Below are 21,538 nucleotides of genomic sequence, written 5' to 3' on the forward strand. Positions count from 1 at the left end.
ACGATGAGGGAGTGCAATGTTATTTTTTTAATAATATATATATTCTACAATAGCCGTCGACATTTCGGGGTTGAAATGTCCGTCGCGTCGGTCCGATCGATTGGCATTTGTGAGTCAACAGTGCGAAGATTTGTATTATGTTAGACTTTTCCGGGTCACCGATTCGGATGTTTAACTTGTGTATGTGTATTTTTGAATGTCAATATTTTCCCGACAATTTGTCGTAATGGTTTTCCTTTGAATTTTTGATAGGGTCTCCCCAACACTTTCACTACCCTTTCACACGTAATTAACAAACCCTTTTGTGGCGCTCAGCTCGAGCTGCGTTCGCTCTCGAGAGCAAACACAATGAATTAGCACAGTGGCCTTTTATGAAGAATTTTTATATCGTATGTACATGTTTTTTATATGAAATAACACGACCAAAGTATATAAACATGCTTTTATTGTGGTAATGATTTCATAAATTGAAAATAAGTGTGGAGATTCATATGCTATGTATTTCAAAAACACAACATTTACAATATATTCTTAGGTTAAATTCAAATTATAGCATGTTTTATTTTATTTCTTTTTTACTTTAGTACTTGTCCCAAAATGACACTTTTCCATACTTACATACATATTTTAACTTGAAATTATATTTTATCCAACATTAGCGACACATATATATATATATATATATATATATATATATATATATATATATATATATATATATATATATATATATATATATATATATATATATATATATATATATATATATATATATATATATATATATATATATATATATATATATATAATAAGAATTTGTACATATACACACATATACATATGTATGTACGTAAGATTAAATTAAGAGCAAATTACATAGCGGATTATTTATTATTTCAATATAAAATATAAAACTTTTCCCATACAAAATGATATTTAATGTAAGACGAAAATTGTTCAAAAGGGGTGGTTTTCCATAATTGATTAAAGGACTAAGGTCAGTCGTTAAAATTTTATCGAAACCCGCGACAGATTGCTCGGAAAACATCAAATTAAAGGGTGAAAACAGAGAGGGTCACCAAGAATCTGGGTGGATTAATTTATTTACACGAAATTTCCTCAGTCTACGGACGGAGCGGTACGGACAGGGGGGGGGGATTCTGGGGAGAATTTTCTTCAAAATAAAATTAACGCAAGGCGAGGTGCGTAAGAAAAGCAATTTGATGAAATTAAGGAAGTAAATTTGAAGCGTAGAAACAAAGCATTCGGATCGTCGCGTTAATGCTAGCTTAATTCCCCTTATGAAAGTCTCCGACGCTTAAAATTCACCCAGAAGTCCAATTATATTATACTTTATACAATCTCACACGAATTTTTAGCTGCTGCACACTTACTACCAATTAAATTTGGATTTGTCCAGACACCATGGTATTTGTACGGCGAACATGAGCTCATTTCCCGTGTTCAGAGGAGCTAATTTGCGCCACACATTCGTATCAGGATCGTATTCTTGAACTATATTACTTGGGCCACTTCCTCCTGTATACAAGAAAGAAGAATCAGTTATGGAAATGTACAGAAAAGGTCTTTAAATGGAATCCCTAGAGTATGTGAAAGGGCGTAAGTGAGATGAGAGGGGGAATTGAGAGAAATGTGTCGATAGTTGTTGCTCAAAATAGCAAAGGATAGGAGTTGGCGAAGTCTTCCAATGATGATGGAGAGGGATTCAAATGATGATAAATTTATCAAATATTGTACAAACTATTCGGTGATAAAATCGAACACTTAAATTGAAAACAAAATGATCATATACAAGTCTAGTAAACTAAAGAAAATTAATTGTATGTCCATTTTTGAATTTGTGTCGAATTTTAAGTTTGTAGATGCTGGAATAGTTCAGGTTTGTTTCTAAAATATTTCTAAGAGACATGTTTCTAAAATATTTCTCGTACGACTTGCATAGTCTCAACCTTCTAGGTTTAGCCCATCTTTTGGAATTAATATATTTTATAAATTACAAACAAGGCCAGAGATATTGTTGATAAAAGTCTTGGATTACATCCTACAATGTATTGACGTTTGCTCGATGTCTGATAGATCTCATCTGGTATAATGACTTTTCGTGATCCTTTTTAAGTTACTATTTGTCCAATCTTACATATATGAAATATTTTCTTCTACTAACCAATGAATACAGGTTTAATTCCTAATGCAGAACAGCCTGCATATCCACCTCCCGAAACCGAAGCAACTGTCAACCAAGAGTTGTTTCTGGCATCGTATCGTTCTACGCTGGTTAATGGATTAATACCATACACTCCTGAATATCCTGAAATTGCATACACATAGTCTCCTGCACTTGCCATCTGGAATATAACAAAATAATTTAATAAAATATAAGGAAATAGTCATAAAATGTGTCAGAATGTAGTGTTTCTCACCATACAGTAGCCTCTGGTTTGATTCATAGGCGCTTTAGTCTCCCACTGATTTTTTTTAACATCGTAGACTTCAAGACTTTTAAGATAGATAGTTCCGTCTCTGCCACCTGCTGCATATATCTTATCATCGATTGATGCAACTCCACATGCATCTCTTCCGGTATTCATTGGTGCAACGTATGACCAGGTCATTGACACTGAGTCGTACCTGTTTTAAATGCATAATCAAAATAAGATGGATTCCTTTCATATTAAAAATTGTTATTGAATTGACCTTTCAACGGTTTTTAAACAGGCAACATCTCCCCAACCACCCACGACGTATACAGAAGTTGATTTTCCTTCTCCTATTACAATGACGCCGATATTCTGTCGTCTGTGTTGCAATGATGCCATTGATGATACAACACCGGTGTTAATATCGATGGATTCAACCTTTTAATTAAAAAAAACATTTAAAATACAGTAAGCATTAATCAACAGTTAAATGATATTTTGTTATTTTAACATTACCGTGTTTAATGAACCTGCTGGCGAATCCATATATCCACCGATGATCATTAGCGTGTTTTCGAATATGGCAACTCCGTAGTTTCTTTTATTTATATTTAAAGGCTTAAGTTGAGTCCATGAATTTTTGGAAGCATCGTACAGCTCAGCGTTCTTGCCATAAAACTAAAAATATATAAGTACCTTTGTATAAAACACTTTTTATTACCTTGATACAAAATTACCTTGATAAAAATCATGATAAAAAACACTCACTCCAAGCAGCCTCCTGAAGGATTTTCGCTGTCTAGTTCTGGCAGAGCTATATTTCTCTCTATCATTTGGAAATAAATGATAGGAAATTGAATCAATTACTAAAGGACGAGCTTCAGGTATCGAATAAGCGTAAGGTTCAACTTGTGACATCAAATACTGCAATAGTAAGTTCAATTTTCAATATAAATCAAATATTAAAAAATATTGTGATAAATTTACAATACCTTTGCAGACAGAAGAGGCAAACGAACGAATTGAAACATTGACGCCGTTTGAGTTTTATCATTGATGTCGAGCCAATTTTTAGCACTCTCAAAGACTATTTCTTCGGAATAGACGTTAAGATCATCAGAGCTAATGATAGCGACGAAAGAATGGAAATCCAGCTGGTAAAATCGGTCCTCTTTATAAAACTGTAAATGAAGGTGAGACATTTGGTAGTTACATAAATTCGGTAGCAAGAAATTTATACGGTTACATACATACGTCCATGAAATTTTTTCGAACATAGTCGAAGACGTTGTCGACTATATGCGTGTCGAAATTGTTAGAGTTTAACAACACGTCCAAATAATACGAAACACCCATTTTTAAACAGAAAGTTTAATTGACTGACTCTTTCTTCAATTGTTTGCTTATTTTATCGTGCAATTTTTTGCACACGTCTACACACGTTTGACTGTTTATCTGGCATCATCTGAGAATAACAAATATTAGTTCTTTACAATATCAATATTCGGATGTGGTAAAGCCATAGTTTATCTTGTTTTGTTATTTTTATTTAAAAATAAAACAGTCGGTTGCAATATCTGGTTTAAAGATTTTTGTGTTTTTGTTTATTTGCCTTTAAATATGCGTGTAGTTTTGATAATATGTAGATTTTTACTTTATCGATGAACGTAGTAGTAATAGATGAAGTTTTGTGATCATGCAAAAATTTGAACCCTTGATTTTGACTCATTCGAACTCAGAATCGATCACTAAAAAAATGCGTGTGTATATGTATGTATGTCTGTGTATTTTGGGGATTTTTTGAACACCGTTAGTCCTATCGAACTGAAACATAGTATTGGTTACTGAAATTCTTATCGACACGAATTAAATTTTTAAGTTGACAGGAAATGGTACCTCTTCTTATATGTAGGTTTCTTCTTTTTTTGGTTTTTTAAATTGATTAATTGCTTCATTTGTCCGTAAAATGAAAAGATAGTGAAATTAACTCATAATGTCAAGGAAAATTTGTAAGTCGCCCAGTTCACGGATTTGGCAAATTCTTTGGCGAATGCATGTAATCGGCAAGAATTTGTCTGCTCAAAGCGTGTAGTCCGCAAATATCGCTCCGGTGGTGTTTTTTAGAACTTATCAAATGTCATTAGATCAGCGGTCAGCAACATTTCGGACCTCAAGAACCACTTATGTCATAATTTTAAATCCTGTTGACCACTAATATAATTATCATGACACTAAGTCTTAATAATAAGTTAACTGATTTTTGTCTCCAATGACTTCAAGCCAAAATCTGTGTCAAGTTTTACTTCAAGCCAAATTCATGTGACATATAAAACATTATTTTCGCACAATTCATGTTAAAATTTTATGTGTGAAACTCAAAGAGACCCCATACAAGCGTTAGATGCCGACTGATTGGTCATAAGCGACAATGCACTTATGTATTAGCCCAAATTACCAATGTTGCTAGGCGTAAAAACATAAGAATAATTGATTCCCGATAAAACTTAATTAGTTCAGACGTTAATTTGACGACGGGCAACACTCTCTCAAATGTCAAAGTGTAAAGATTTGTAAACATCGCAAATAGTTAAAAAAACTGTCCCGAACAAGAGCTTAGCTCAGATCCCAATCTGATAACAATCAATTGGAAATGTATAGCACCGCCTTAAATTTTCGTTACATGTCAAATTAAAATAAATAGGTAAATATACAATTTAACCTTTAATATTTGCACTCACGGAAATATGTATGTACATGTCTACCATTACTCTTCCCATAGCTTCGCCAGCATATGCAGGGTTTGCGGTAGCGATAAAATAATTTTCTCTTGTCAACGCACTGTGACTTGATGTATTTGCCTAGTGACTTGATCACTTGATGTCGGACATGTATACAACAAATTCTGAAAATTCCATCGTAATCGGTTGAATGTTTTAGAAGCCTTTTTTATTTAAAAAAACGAAATGGTAGTTTCCTACTTTACCTATCAATAAAAAGACTGGTAATGTAAATGTTCCTCTGTTTTTTTTTTAATTTTCCTGGCTTTCCGCTACTTTTCCCACGACTTAATACGAATTTGCATTCTTTAGTTGGCAGACGTCACGTTTCAATGGATGGTTGGAGATCAAACAACGTCTTTTCAAAGCCGTGTCGTCAAAAACCAACTGGCTATCGTGGTTGTCAACAAACAAATTTCCTTGACTACACAATGGCGCTTCATACTTTCGCGTCGATAATACAAATTACGAATCGTAATTACGAATATTATTATTAAGAGGTTTTTTTTTCACATCTTCCCGGACATGCATACAACAAATCCTGAAAGTCCATCGTAATCGGTTCAATAATTCATTTTGTTTCCTCTTGAGAGCAAAAAAAATTAATTAGCACAGTGATCCTTTATGAAGAATTTTTATATCGTATGTATGTACATGTTTTTTTATGTGAAATAACACTACCAGAAGTATATAAACATGCTTTTATTGTGGTAACGATTATATAAATTAAAAATAAGTGTGGAGATTCATATATGTATATATTTAAAAAAATACAACATTTACAATATATTCTTAGGTGAAGTTCAAATTATAACATATCTTATTTTATTTCATTTTTACTATACTACTTGCCCCAAATTGACACTTTTCCATACTTAAATATATTTTACAAATTTTAACTTGAAATTATATTAAATCAAACATTACCAACACATATTATAATGATGAATAGTTATATACTCCAAATACCAAAGTACTTGCCCCAAATTGACACTTTTCCATACTTATATCCACTACGTTAATTCCAGCTTAATTCCCCTTATGAAAGTCCCCGACGCGAAAATTCACCCAGAAGTCCAATTATGTTATACTTTATACAATCTCACATGAATTTATAACTGTCGTACACTTACTACCAATTAAATTTGGATTTGTCCGGACACCACGGTATTTGTACGGCGAACATGCCCTCATTTCCCATGTTCAGAGGAGCTAGTTTGCGCCACACATTCGAATCGGGATCGTATTCTTGAACTATTTTACTTGCGCCACTTCCTCCTGTATACAAGAAAGAAGAATCAATTATTAAAATGTACATAAAAGGTCTTTAAATGGAATCTAGTCTAGAGTATGTGAAAGGGTGTAAGTGAGATGAGAGGGGGAATAAATTGAGAAAAATGTGTCGATGATTGTTGCTAAAAATAGCAAAGGATAGGAGTTGGAGAAGTCTTCCAATGATGATGTAGAGGGATTCAAATGATGATGTAAGCGTGAGGTAAAAATTGATCAAATACTGTACAATATATTGAACTATTTGGAGATGAAATCAGACACTTAAATTGAAAATTAAATATTCATATACAAGTCTAGTAAACTAAAGATAATATCACTCAATTGGGCTTAACACGTCGTCCAATATTGTTCAAAATTTTAGTTATTATGAACCCTAATTTTTTAGTAAATTTTTATTCATATGTTGATGGCTTGGAGCGCAGATATTGTATGTCCATTTTTGAATTTGTGTGGAATTTTAAGTTTGTGTATGCTGGAAAAATTCAGATTTTTCTTTTCAAGATAACTTGTGTATGTAATTATTTATTCCCCATAAATTTCTTTGTAAGGAAAAACCTGAATTATTCCAGTATCTACAAACTTAAAATTCGATACAAATTAATAAATAGACATTCATGTTTCTGGAATATTTATCGTACCACTTGCATAGTCTCAACCTTCTAGGTCTACCCCATTTTTTGGAATTAATATGTTTTATAAATTACAAACAAGTCCAAAGATATTTTTGATAAAAGTCTTGGATTACATCCGACAACGTGTTGACGTTTGCTCGATGTCTGATAGATCTCATCTGGTATAATGACTTTGCGTGTTCCTTTTTAAGTTACTATTCGTCCAATCTTATATGAAATATTTTCTTCTACTAACCAATGAATACAGGTTTGATTCCTAATGCAGAACAGCCTGCATATCCACCTCCCGAAACCGAAGCAACTGTCAACCAAGAGTTGTTTCTGGGATCGTATCGTTCTACGCTGGTTAATGGACTTATACCAAACCTTCCTGGATATCCAGAAATTGCATACACATAGTCTCCTGCACTTTTCATCTGCAATATAACAAAATAATTTAATAAAATATAAGGAAACAGTGTCAGAATGTCAGAACAAAATGTGTCAGAATGTAGTTTTTCTAACCATACAGTAGCCTCTGATTTGATTCATAGGCGTTTTAGTCTCCCATTGATTTCTTTTGACATCGTAGACTTCAAGACTTCTGTGATAGATAGTTCCGTCTCTACCACCTGCTGCATATATTTTATCTTCGATTGATGCAACTCCACATGCATCTCTTCCGGTATTCATTGGTGCAACGTACGACCAGGTCCTTAACACTGAGTCGTACCTGTTTTAAATGCATAATCAAAATAAGATCGATTCCTTTCATATTAAAAATTGTTATTGAATTGACCTTTCAACGGTTTTTAAACAGGCAACATCTCCCCAACCACCCACGATGTATACAGCAGTTGAGGCTCCTGCTCCGATTACAATGACGCCGATATTGTGTCGTCTGTGTTGCAATGACGCCATTGATGATACAACACCAGTGTTAATATCGATAGATTCAACCTTTCAATTAAAAAAAAAACAGTAAGCATTTATCAACAGTAAAACTATTTTTTTTTGTTATTTTAAGATTACCGTGTTTAATGAACCTGCTGGCGAATCCAAATATCCACCGATGATCATTAACGTGTTTTCGAATATGGCAACTCCGTAGTTCCTTTTATTTATATTTAAAGGTTTAAGGTGGGTCCATGTATTTCTGGAAGCATCGTACAGCTCAACGTTCTTGCCAATAAACTAAAAATATATATGTACCTTTATATAAAACACTTAAAAATACCGTGATTTAAATCATGATAAAATACACTCACTCCAAGCAGTCTCCTGAAGGATTTTCACTGCCTTGTTCTGGCAGATTTATATTTCTCTCTATCATTTGGGAACAAATGATAGGAAATTGCATCAATAACTAAAGGACGAGCTTCAAGTATCGGATAAGCGTAAGGTTCAACTTGTGACTTCAAATACTGCAAACGAAAGTTCAATTAATAATATAAATCAAATAATAATAAAAAAATGTTATAAATTTACAATACCTTTGCAGACAGAAGAGGCAAACGAACGAATTGAAACATTGTCGCCGTTTGAGTTTTATCATTGATGTCGAGCCAATTTTTAGCACTCTCAAAGACTATATCTTCGGAATAGACGTTAAGATCGTCAGAGCTGATGATAGCGACGAAAGAATGGAAATCCAGCTGGTAAAATCGGTCCTCTTTATAAAACTGTAAATGAAGGTGAGACATTTGATAGTTACATAAATTCATAAATTCGGTAGCAAGAAATTTACACGGTTACATACATACGTCCATGAAATTTTTTGGAACGTAGTCGAAGACATTGTCGACTATATATGCGTGTCGAAATTGGTAGAGTTTAACAACACGTCCAAATAATACGAGACACCCATTTTGAAATAGGAAGTATAATTAACTGACTCCTTCTTCAATTGTATGTGTATTTTATCGTGAAATTTTTTTGTTGACTGTTTATCTGGCATCATCTGAGAATAATAAATATTAGTTCTTGACAATATCAATATTCGGATGTGGTAAAGCCATAGTTTATCTTGTTTTGTTATTTTTATTCAAAAATAAAACAGTCGGTTGCAATATCTGGTTGAAAGATTTTTGTGTTATTATTTATTTGCATTTAAATATGCGTGTAGTTTTGATGATATGTATATTTTTACTTTATCGATGAACGTAGTAGTAATAGATGAAGTTTTGTGATAGTGGGAAAATTTGAACTCGTGATTTTGACTGATTCGATCACTAAAAAAATGCGTATGTGTGTATGTATGTCTGTGTATTTTGGGGATTTTTTGAATACCGTTAAGATTTTTTGAACACCTATCGAACTGAAACAGTATTGGTTACTGAAATTCTTATCGACACGAATTAAATTTTTTTCAAATTTTTAAGTTGACAGGAAATGGTACCTCTTTTTTTAGTTTTTTAAATTTATTAATTGTTTCATTTGTCCATAAAATGAAAAGATAGTGAAATTAACTCATAATGTAAAGGAAAATGTGTAAAAAAAAGTATATTCATGACTTTTAAAATTCACTAGATAATTAACTATATGTATGTATTTTAATGCAGTTAAAAATTGGAATCGATAGAAAAAATATCGAACTATTAACTCCAATACTCACTTTTAGCACAGCAATACTAGATTTTGAATCAAAGACTGCAAAAGCAAAAAAACTGTAATAATTGTGGATTGTTTTAAACGCTCATATGTCATAAAAGAGAGGAACCAATAAAAATAATTATCGTATTCGAATTTAATGGGTCAAACTTAATCAATATTTTTAAGTCTCCGCTCTAATAAAACTTCCTTGCTAATATTTCCTTGACTACCTATGTATGGTTTTTGAAAAAATCATAGACTTCATTCAAAGTTTTGTACGAAATTTGACTCTTTATTTGAATTTATATTCCCATTTGAAATATGAAATATAATCTAAATTCAAGTTGACTTTCTTCCCTCTAAAAAAATTAAAAGATAGATAATATACCTCACGAACCACTCATGTCATAATTTTAAATCCTGTTGACCACTAATATGATTATCATGACACTAAGTCTTAACAATAAGCTTTGGTACGGGGTCGAGAAGGAGATGGTGTACAAATATTATAGTCACAGTATTTTTTTTATAAGATCTTCTTTAATTGTAGTAAGTATACACGAGATTAATGTACATGGTTTTTATTACACATTACTAGTTAGTAGTTTACTAGTTAAGTCGTCTAATCGCGAGTCACTAGTTAGACGGTTCAATTGTAAGTCAGTGATTAGTAAGAGACGGTTCGATCGCAAGTGATCTTCCATATGTTTAACATCATTATATATTCGATAGAGGTAACAATTTGGACCAATCATAGTTCGTGAGAAAATAATATTTTTAGGGGGGAACTCGAGTTAAGTAAAACAATATCTTAAGACTTTAATACTTTGACCCTTGAGTGTATCGAGAAATGGTTTTCACACAATTAGTTACACAATTAGCTACGTAGCTTTAAAAGGGTTTTTGAGGGAATACGATTCGAGTCGAGTCGTGTGAAAAATGCTGGTAAAACTATAAAATTAATTAAAGACAATATTTTTGCATATGTATCCCTTGAGGTCGGATACACAATTCGTCGTGCGGATTAAGAAGGGTTTTGATACTTGGGGGAAACATAATTTGTCACGCTGGTGGCGTGGGAATAAGAAATAAAGTTATTTAAAAACGATATTTTTAGTGTTAACATATGTGTTTTGAATGTATCGAGAAATGGTTGAGTAGATTCACAGAATTCGTCACGCAGATAGCATTGAGTCGTGAGAAAAATGCAACTAAAACAATAAAGATTTTGGAAGTCTCATAAATAACATTAAAGGAAAATATCAATTAAGCGTACGTTTAAAGAATCAAGATAATAAGCGGGAATAAAGAGTAATATAAGTACATACATAGGTTGTAAGATATTCACAACATAACAGCTTTAATTAACTGATTTTTGTGTCTCCAACGACCTCACGCCAAAATCTGTGTCGAGTTTTACTTCAAGCCAAATTCATGTGACATATAAAACATTATTTTCGAAAAATTCATGTTAAAATTTAGATGTCATGCTGCACTTTCATTGTTTCCTTTTTCCAGTACGATCGATGAAAAATGAAACAAAAAAAAAACTTGACATATTATACATGCTTTAAATAAACGGTTTCAAAATGTGTGAAACTCAAAGAGACCGCTTTATCTCTATATTGAATTTGTTAGATCCCGAGCCGTAGATTTTCTCTAGACAGTTTAAACTTTGACTTGGACTATTTGCCGAGTCGGAACATTTTTGAACAGATAGGGTGGTGGTGTCTGCTTTAACGCCAAACTTTAGCCGGTGGTCGAGTATATAAATTACGGTTCAGTGTAAATTTTCCAAGGCGAGAATTTCCCACCGATATACATACGTACATAGATTTCCCGCTAAAAATTCGTCAGACGAAAGAGGACAACGACTTGGACTCCGCCCCCGCACTACCGCACCAAACTATCGGGGTGGGATCGCTCTAATACGGCCTGGGGGTGAAAGGGGGTGGTTCGAGCCCCCGCATCCCATTCTCTGGACTGCGGTGAAGGGTTGACGTTGAGTGCACGTGATACCGAGATATATTGCTACGAAAAACCATAAAAACCCGGGCCGCGTATATCTCCTTTATTGGGTCACTCGGACCCCTGCGTGCGGGGTCCCTTATACTATACAAGCCCTTTACTTATGGCTCGGTTAAGTACACATACATTACTATAAATACTTTATATATGTAGTTAACCGTGTGCGCTTGTGTAAAGTTAATGGCGCGTTTACATTAAATCAAATACAGAAAAACCTACGTACATATGTATGTACAATATTCTTCTAGTATACACAAGAAAAAACTTGACAGTATATTTATAGGTACTTTCATACTTTATTTGTATTTTTGTCGTCAATTTTGTATTAATATATTAACTTCCTACCAAAATACTTAAACGTTCGTTGATGTTGAAAGTACATATGTACATACATCTTGTACATCATTTAAGTATTTTGTAAGAAGTTGATGGTTTTTGTTCGAAACGTTGAATATTTTACCAAATATATAATAAGGTGTGTGATTGTATCTGACTGATAACAAATCTGGACTTTAGCAAACCGTTACGATTAAATACACGTTGAAATATCGTTGAATACATTTTCAAGTTATAAATTACACTGTTCGACACGAAAAATGGTTCAGAGACGAGATATGACTTTTATTATATACATATGTAAGAATGTAAGAAGTATGTTAGATGAATTGAAATGGTTGCACATTAGAAATAGTCTTAAATTAAGCACTTTAAAATTTATATATAAGCTAGATAAGAATCTATTAACCAAATATTTTAATAATCATATAGTTAAGAATAGAGATATACGAGAAATAGGAATAAATTAATTATAGGTAGAGTTAAGAAAGCTAAAACTGCAGGAGGTGTTTTTCACAGAGTTGTTCAAATGTATAATGCCCTTCCTGAAAGCATTAGAAGTGCTAATAACATTAATGCTTTCTTGAAGGGATACCTGGATAATGGATACCTTTGTGGAAGATGATTTATAATTTTAGTTGTTATTTTGTATTATATGCATTAGCAGTTTGCTATATAAATAAATAAATATCTATGGATTAATAACAAAAATTATATTGATAACTGGCTTACCTCGATAAAATAAACGAATTTTTGTTATTAATCCACAAAAATAGTAGATATATGATTTTTCTAAGTGGAATTTTATTTAATTCGCATATAAAGACAATTTAATATATTATCCCGATTAATTCAATTCAGATTCGTGTAAATACGAATAAATACTAGTACGAGCTTTTAGCTCGCAATTTTACCGATTTAAAATTCAGCACACTTCCAATTAATCCTTTTAAATGAAAACAAAAAATAGTATGGCCAGGAAACTATCCCAATAAACATCTTACAATAGAAAATACTCAATATAAAATAGTATTAACAGTAGGAAAAAATCCAAAGTGAACATACGAACTTTTGATTTTTGATTTGAACTCGACGACTACTTAGAGAGATTTGAAAGCTGAAAAGTACTACAAATGAAAGATTAAATACCCGACTATACAAAGATTCCAATGTTCATTTTTAACAGGAAATTGACAGATTTTGAGACATCGACCGAACAAGACCAAGATATAGAAAAATCGTGCGATTAAATGAACATTTTTAATTACCAGATTCATATTCACTGGGCATCTTACATATAAAACACTAATTTATAAATGTTAATATTTCAAAATACGCAGCGTGAACTCAAAACCAGCAGCGTGGTCTAGTGGTGAGTGTTGTATTCTTTCGTGCAAGGTGTCACGGGTTCGATTCACAGTAGAGTCTCGTTGTTGGCCAGACCTTGGTTTGTCGAGATCGATCGGTTCTTATCAGAATTTGCCAATTTTTCTGATTTTCATTAAAACGGTTCTTGTAAAGTTGGCTTTTCCTATCCAATCTTTTATTGCAAACCTTGAGTTATTGTTATATCTCAGATTTCTCTCCATATATGTATGTCTCTGTGGATGATTATTGAATGTAAAAGTTCGTATTGTTACATGAAAAATGTTATTGTTCGTCTTGTTTACGATGTTTGTATTGTTTGACAATAGATGTCAGGTGTAATATTATGTGTATTTAATAAATGTAATTTATGATTTCTCGAGTCTTAATCTGTTTAGCACACTCGCCACTTTGGAGCAATCTGTTAGGCGAGTGTACATGATTAATTGAAATAAAATAAATAAAAATAAAAAACTAACAAAAAATAAAAGTCAAATTCTACCGACCGCTATACGCACAAACAATGTTGTGTTTTATGACCAAAATGCAAAGCGAAACTGAAATTAAATATAATCGACCATCGTGAGTTGAGTGGGGGGGGGGGGGGTGAATGCGATAGCATTTAAATTTTACGTAATAATTTATTTGTTGACGATGAAATAATTTATTCTGACTGTAAAAAGACATTAATTTTACAGGCATTTTTGCGGTGTATTGTCTAGGCTAATTTATTAGGGGTTAAAATGTATTTCTCAACCTCCCAGATAAGTTTTTTGAAGTCACTTTTTTGGATCCGAAATTGTAGTTTGATCTGATCAAATTAAATCACGATAGATTGAGTCACGAGTATTGGATTTTATATTTATTTTATTTGAATAAAGATAATATTATACATAGAGTTGGTTCGCTATCAGTTGGACCGTTGCGGTTTTTATTCCGGCCACGTTTCAAGACAATCAGAACGAGTTAATTACAACAGCAAAAATCTAATAGAGGTTCTATGACGTCACAGCGTCGAGGGAAATATATAATTTTCGGGTCAAATTTCCATTTTTCCTCTGTGTGAAAGAAATCATCTTGATCACGTTTTGCATAGTATACGATAGACATACTAAATACGTTTATATGTATATACATAGGATGAGACGGCGATGAAAGTATTCCGAATTTTGCTAACGACCCATCAAATATTTGTTTTCGCCGTTACCGACTTCAAATTGAATATTCGATACGCGCTTTTCCGAGCGGGCAGAGGAGGCTGGAGGGCGAAAGGGCGTCGTGTAAGTCGAGCTTAAGGAAAATCGATGCGTTTGATTTAATATTCCGTACGGCTCGCGTTAGTGCTCATAATTTTGGCAACAAAGGGTGCAAGAGCACACTTTTGCTTCTGATTATTCACAAATCTAGGTCAAATACGAAAAATAATATTGTAACTGTGGGTATTTTCCGTTCGCTGGGAAATAATAGTCGCGTTGTAAACGATACACGGACGAATGATTTCGAAACCCTGTTGGGAAATCGTTTTTTCATTTTTTATTTAATGAAATATCGTCGAATTTTCATGCATGTACTGTGGTAAAGTATTTTTTTTAGGGAAAGAAATAAAGTAGTTTCAACATTATCAACGAAACAAAATCAAATTAGGTCAATAAATAAATCAAATATCGGCATGATTATTTGAATGCAAAACTTAGGCAATGATTGACATAATATTGAATAAAATCCAGTGCACTCAAGTGTATGTACAACGTTTTATGCTCGGCTGTTAACTTGAAAACAAAACACGAGAGATATTTGAATGGCAATGGAGTTATAAGACCAGTGAAAAGTTGACAGGAGAAGTGCTCAAATGGTATGCAAGAGAGTGGAAAAGTCCACAAGTGAAATGCGTGGAAAATATGTGGGGTTATATGAACAAATGCTGCTCAGAACACTAAGAATTGTAACATTTTGAAGGGGATTTCATAAGATGAGCAACTTTCGCAAATGATAATGATCGTTGAATACATTTTTAAACCTGAATCTGATATTCCAACAGCTTAGAGTTAAATGTATTATGTATAATGCAATGTATAAACAACTTGCTTGGTTTCAATTTTGAAAATTAATTCATTTAATACTTAAATTATGTTCCCTTTATTTATTCGTATATGTTGAATATAATACAAGGTGGAAAATATATAAAAACTGGATCATTACAATATCACGTCACCTGTGGAGATTTTTAACATGCAAATTAGCATTTTCGAGGCAAGAAGGGAAGAGAAGGTATTTTAAGGTTTCTTAAATTATAAAAAAACCAATATAAAGTGTTATTTTTACAAGGTTTTTCTTAGTTTCAATTCAACAATCGGTCTGATGAAATTCTTTCAACTCTTCCGATTGCCTTGAAACTTTGCCATTTTGTAAAGTTTAGCCGCCGATAGAGATTTCAATTGCTAGTAGCCTTGTTTGTTTGACTTTTCGCCCCCCACTCGTTCTATCAGATTTTAATTTATTTTTTTTTAATTTGCATTACAAGCTCTCATTATATCTCATATATATTTTTACTTCACTAAGTGAATATATTATACATATATGCTTGGATTTGTTTTGTGCAATGCTCACTACTTCCAAGATCCAAGTATAATGGTGTTGTTTTATTGTTCGCTTGTCCGAAGCATATTAGAGTTTGGGTCTGTAATTTGGAGTCCCACTGAAATTAAATTCTCTCTCTTGATAGAAAGAATTCAAAAAAAGTTCCATAAATGCTTTTATATGAGGAAATATAAATATTACCCCTATTTATTTCCCACCGCCTTTTTCCAAGGTATGCTAGGCTTTGACTCACTATCTTCGAGAATAATTATTGCCATTTCCAAATATTTCTTTGGAATATTAAAGGAAAGAATTGACAACCCTTCGCTTTTATTTGAATTAAAATTTTCGGCGCCTGAATGTGGTAGAGCTTTGCGTCATCATTTACTTTTCCAAACTATTCCTGCGAAAACGACTGCTTTCAATAACTCGTCTCTTGTAAAGGCTTTCCGGTTCCTTAATTTGATAAATAAACATTTGGACCTGTTCAATTGTCATGTTGATGAGATGGTCAGTGTCATGAGATTCAACACAAGTCTATTTGAATGAGATGAATGATTGTTTATTTTTTTTTTTTCTTTTTTTGTAAGATTGGTTTGACACTTTGGGACAACCTGTCAGGTCAGATTGTTGATATTATTATTATTATTATTATATTTAATAATATTTAAATAAATAAAAAATGAATGTTAAAATGTTTATATCATAATGTTGATAATTCGATATGCGTGCTATGGCCAAAATGCTAATTTTTTGACGTTTCTCCGAATGAACCAGTCGATTTTTGTTTTCTACTGTCTGATTTTGGCTTTTCAGCTTGATTATGGACTGAGAGCGTCTATTCGAAACTGCCATATTTTACAAGAAAGTTTGGCTTAAAGGACTGTCAGTTTACAAACATTTTTGTAGGCTTAGTCTTTTATATATGTATATAATATATAGATTTAAATAAAACAGACCCAATTGATATGCGTTCGTTTTTTCTTTTTATATTCAATTGAATATTTCGGCGCTTTCACTGGGGGGTGTACCGGGTCCTTTACTCGGCAATATTATTCTTAATTTCATAAAGAATCACCGGCAGCGACACAATGCACACCTCATCCATCTTGGCCGACATCTGCCTGGCGTTTTTCCATTGAGCCCGCTGTGAAGCCTCACACCACGGATCGGCCCGAATTCAATGGAAATTCGACCGAAACTTCGGCGACGAAGAAAAGTGGAAAAGTTTCGCGCGGGGGACCTCCGCAGAGAGAGGAAAAAAAGTGCGGAAAATCGTCGCGCGCACCGAAAGTGAAATTCACCAAAAGGCACAAAGGCATAATTGAAACACCCCTGAACATCCCCTTTTCATCCACACACCCCACCCCCCCCTTCTTTTTCGACTCGACACACATATACGTTGTAAATCAAGCGTCGATAATGCTAAGCCCATAGCTCGTTACGAGATTGGCGTATGGGTGGAAAAGTGTGGGGGGGGGGTGTGAGAAAAATCATCCCCGGCGGGGTTTTTCCGATCGCGGTCGACCCGGGTAATGCAACCTTTCATGTTTATCAATCTCCGCTTTATGAAAACAGCTTCCCATTAGGAGCTATCTGCGTTCATTACGCTCGCTCTCGCGAACATAATCGCTTTTTAAAACACGCGTAAACTTGACGTCGATAATTCCGAAATTATATTGTGTATATTCAGCGGGCGAAAAAAAAACGACTGGGTCGATTATTTTCCGTTAAACGATACGATACGCCTGAAAAAAATCGCTTTGGACTTTAATCTACGTGTTTTTATGTCAAGTTAAATGGCTGTTTGTTTGATATACCCAAGTAAAAGAGAGTCTTGGGTATATCAAATGAAAGAAGATTGAACTGTATATTATAAGTTTATAGTATACATAAGATTACAATTTAAAACTTTATCTTTAATTAATGTATACCTTAGACCGTATATTGCCTTTAGCTCCAACAATATACTAAGCTCGAGCAACGCCGGTTAGCCAAATTAGTGTGTATATTCATATGAAGTAAACACTAAAATTATTACATAATATACATTTTACAGTAGAATTGTGATTCATACTTTTTTTTTGAAAAAGCTACCTAATGTTTCAATTTGAACAAATCTGTAATACGTTGAATAGATTTATGGTATTTCAGATTCAGAACTTTTACAATATTGTGGCTTAATTATTGTATAAAAGCTTTCGATAATTAGGTGTGTTATAAAACAAAAAGAAATAATCACATTTTACAAGTAAATGTGATCGTCTTTTATTAACATATACTTATTTTATTTTAAACTTATAACAGAAAACCCCAATGCTACTTTCTGGCCAGAAGCATTGTACTTTCGGTACATATTATACGAAGTAAATACATATCAATTAACACCCACACAGACATCTATTTGAGCTTTGTGAGAAAATGGGTAAGGTTGCCAATTTATTGGAACCGTTTCAATGAAAATCAGATAAATTGGCAAACTCTGATAGGAAACGATCGACATAGAGTCACAAATGCAAGGTCTTGACAGCAGAAAACAGTGGGATTTGAATCCGTGACCACTTTGTTCAAAGCATGATATACTAATAACTATTATAGAATATTATATTTTGTACGTACACACACGTATATTTTGTGAATAATTCAATTGGAATATAAAATACTTCAATCAAACTTTTTTTACAAAATTGATTGAATATTTTGTTACGAAATACGAAATTATTTGAGATAATAGTTTATTTTTGTTATAAATTTCCAAGAATACAAGGCTGTATTTTTGTATGAAACTTGATGTTTTTACACATATTATGTATGCTTGTATGTACATATGTATTCATTTGATTTTCTAAATGATTTATAAAACGTTTAATTTTGTACATTTCGATTTATGTTGCAATTTTCTAATTGTGTTATTTATTGCTCAATATATTTTCAGTGTCGTAAAATTCAGTGTAAAGTTTAAAATGGCTTCGTTTTATTTAGGTTAAAGATTTACAACGCTTTGACAACGTCGACGTGTCGTAAAGTAGCCAGGGAAGAGTGAGCTTTTCGTCATTACGTCACAACGTCATTTTCTTTCACTTTTGGGGGACGGAAAAGCGCGTGGCAGGAGAGGGAGCTTTTCGCGCTTTCCCTCATTCACTTACCGACGTTTTATCTTAGACCATTAGCGTTTTTGGCCGTTTTTCCATCCCTCCCTTGACGTCTAGGTGAGATACGTCCACGTCGCATATCTTCAACGTTGACACTTCAACTTCACTTATTTTCCAACGGCGTCCAAGAAAAGAAAAGAACTTCGACGAAAGAACGAACGAACGGACGGACGGGAGTTTTTTCTTATTCGTTTTCCATTCTAGTCCTCGACTTCTTCATACGGCTGTAAACTGAGCGAGCATTCTATTGTCATTAGCATGAGAATAAGACTGGTGACAAATGTACGAATGAGATTCTCTTGCCGCGAAAATGGAAGTGAAGAGCGAAACTCTAGCCTACCATTACGTTGATTTAACTGCCAAGTGTAATTTTAGCATTTTGAATATTCACTAGTATTATTCATCGTTTAAAATTTCCGTATTCAATGCATAGTAATTACTTATACGGGAGATTGAATTGTGATAAACAACAACGAAAATATATGCAATCGGATAAAACAATTGGAAATACGGTCAATTGAACTGATAGTAAAATAACGTATCGCATGCGTTCCGAATAGTCATTAGTCTAATTGGTTTCGGTGACTGTGGAAAATCGGGAAAAAAAACTACCATTTTGCGGCAGATGAAAGATCAATCAACGTAAAAGCATTGGCCCAATCATATTAGTTAAAAAAATATTTAATATGGTATATAGTAATAAAAAAGTATGATATTATTAGGCTTAATGTTTTGAGGTATATTTTTCTAAAATTCGAAAGTACTTATATACATATATTTACAAATGCATCTATTTATGAATATATACATATCTTTATATATATATATACTTTATAGTGAAGTTTTTTTTTACATTACCTTAAAAAACTTTACTTTTTCAAGTGTTATGTTTTTGAAATATATTCATTTCAGTAAGAATTATTTCATAATTTTCCTATGAAGTAAGCTTTTCAAAACTTTCTTTACATGCATAGGCTTCAAATGGTATTTTATTATAATATACATATGTACAGATATGCACATATTCAAAATTGGATCTAAAAATGAAAACTGATATCTTGTAATCGATAAATAATTTTATTCGATATTGTATTTCTTCAAAATCAGAAGTTTTCCCCTCACATTATTTAATATCCGTTTTGGTGATGAAATTGCTTGCTTTGGCTTTCAAACCACAAATTCGGTTAACATTACCTTATAAAAGCTCCATAATTGAGATTGTCTTTTGAAATTATAAATTAAAAAATATTCCTCACCATCTCTGGCTTCTTTTTGAAGAAAACCTTTTGACCTAAGCCCTACAAAGGCTTGTACCAAAAGCTAAACATTTTTTTCAAATTGTGTTTTATGCTAATTTTAACGTAGAAAATTAAGACGAGCACATTGAGGCTGAAAAATTAATGATATTTTTTTAATCTCAGTTAACGTAGGTATTCACCCGGTTTAAACTTTTTCAACCCTTAAACCGCATCTCGAGAAAAATTCTTATTAGGTTAGTAGGGCGCAGCAGGTTTTGTGTGTGATATAAGGGGGCTGGAGGGATTATTGATCATTTTATGCAGGGAAATTTATGGCCGAGTAATGAATAGGGGGTGAATAGCTTCCGTGAAAGGAAAATCGCGGGACAAAAGTTTTCACGCCGTTCCCGGTTTTTCCCGTGGAAAACGTACCACAAGTAGCGCTGGGGATACTCCACGGTTGATTTATGCGCTCTCTCGCGAATGTACACGTTGATTGTGTGAAAATACAAAACAAAGCACATCTCAAAGGAATTTTCCATTAAGTGAAAAACCTATTTTCTTTTGAGGCGAAATTTTATTCCGCGTTTACGCTGATACCGGAAATTGTTTGCAAAATATAGGCAAATATTTATATTTTGCTCGCACACCCCCCTCCTCTAACCCAGATAGAATAGGGATCGTTCCAAAAAAGACAAATCTCCTTCACCTTCCGCACTGGTGTCGTTATTTATCGCCGTACTAATTAGCCGGGCTCGAGATTTATCCACGACTTTAATAAATGGTCAGACTGTTTGCCAACGCGATATTTCTCCAAATAAAACGCTCATTCCGAGGGATAAAAGCTTTAAGGTTATATTTAATTACATAGGAAATGTGTTTCGGACGTATAAAGGTTATTTAACCGAAGCATGCGATTTCAAATTTAAACCTTTCCAATTGAAAAAAAAGTCCATTGCCAGTATTTTCAGGTCTAAACTTGTGCTGCTAGATTTTTCAGTTAAACCAGCTGCACACTAGTGCCAAACTCCATAGAGAAAGTTCTCCGTTCATAAGCTACCTAGTTACAGGACTTTGATAAAGTGATTTTTGCGGCGTCGAAAGAGGAAGTGAAATACAAAAAAAAAATGT

The 21,538-nt window shown here is 33.1% G+C and overlaps 1 protein-coding gene across 1 annotated transcript; it reads right to left on the reverse strand.

Moving 5' to 3' along the window:
- Positions 1 to 874: 874 nt before the first annotated feature.
- On the reverse strand, positions 875 to 3,819 carry LOC143921380 (kelch-like protein 31). Its single transcript, XM_077444642.1, has 8 exons — positions 3,693 to 3,819; positions 3,431 to 3,619; positions 3,207 to 3,362; positions 2,955 to 3,116; positions 2,716 to 2,876; positions 2,442 to 2,649; positions 2,186 to 2,366; positions 875 to 1,539 (listed from the first exon to the last, which is right to left on the reverse strand). Exons 1-8 carry the CDS (start codon positions 3,792 to 3,794, stop codon positions 1,394 to 1,396), a joined length of 1,305 nt encoding a protein of 434 aa, XP_077300768.1. The 5' UTR covers positions 3,795 to 3,819; the 3' UTR covers positions 875 to 1,393.
- Positions 3,820 to 21,538: the final 17,719 nt, after the last annotated feature.

This window comes from Arctopsyche grandis, chromosome 13, assembly GCF_051622035.1.
Source record: "Arctopsyche grandis isolate Sample6627 chromosome 13, ASM5162203v2, whole genome shotgun sequence".
NCBI classification, from domain to species: domain Eukaryota; kingdom Metazoa; phylum Arthropoda; class Insecta; order Trichoptera; family Hydropsychidae; genus Arctopsyche; species Arctopsyche grandis.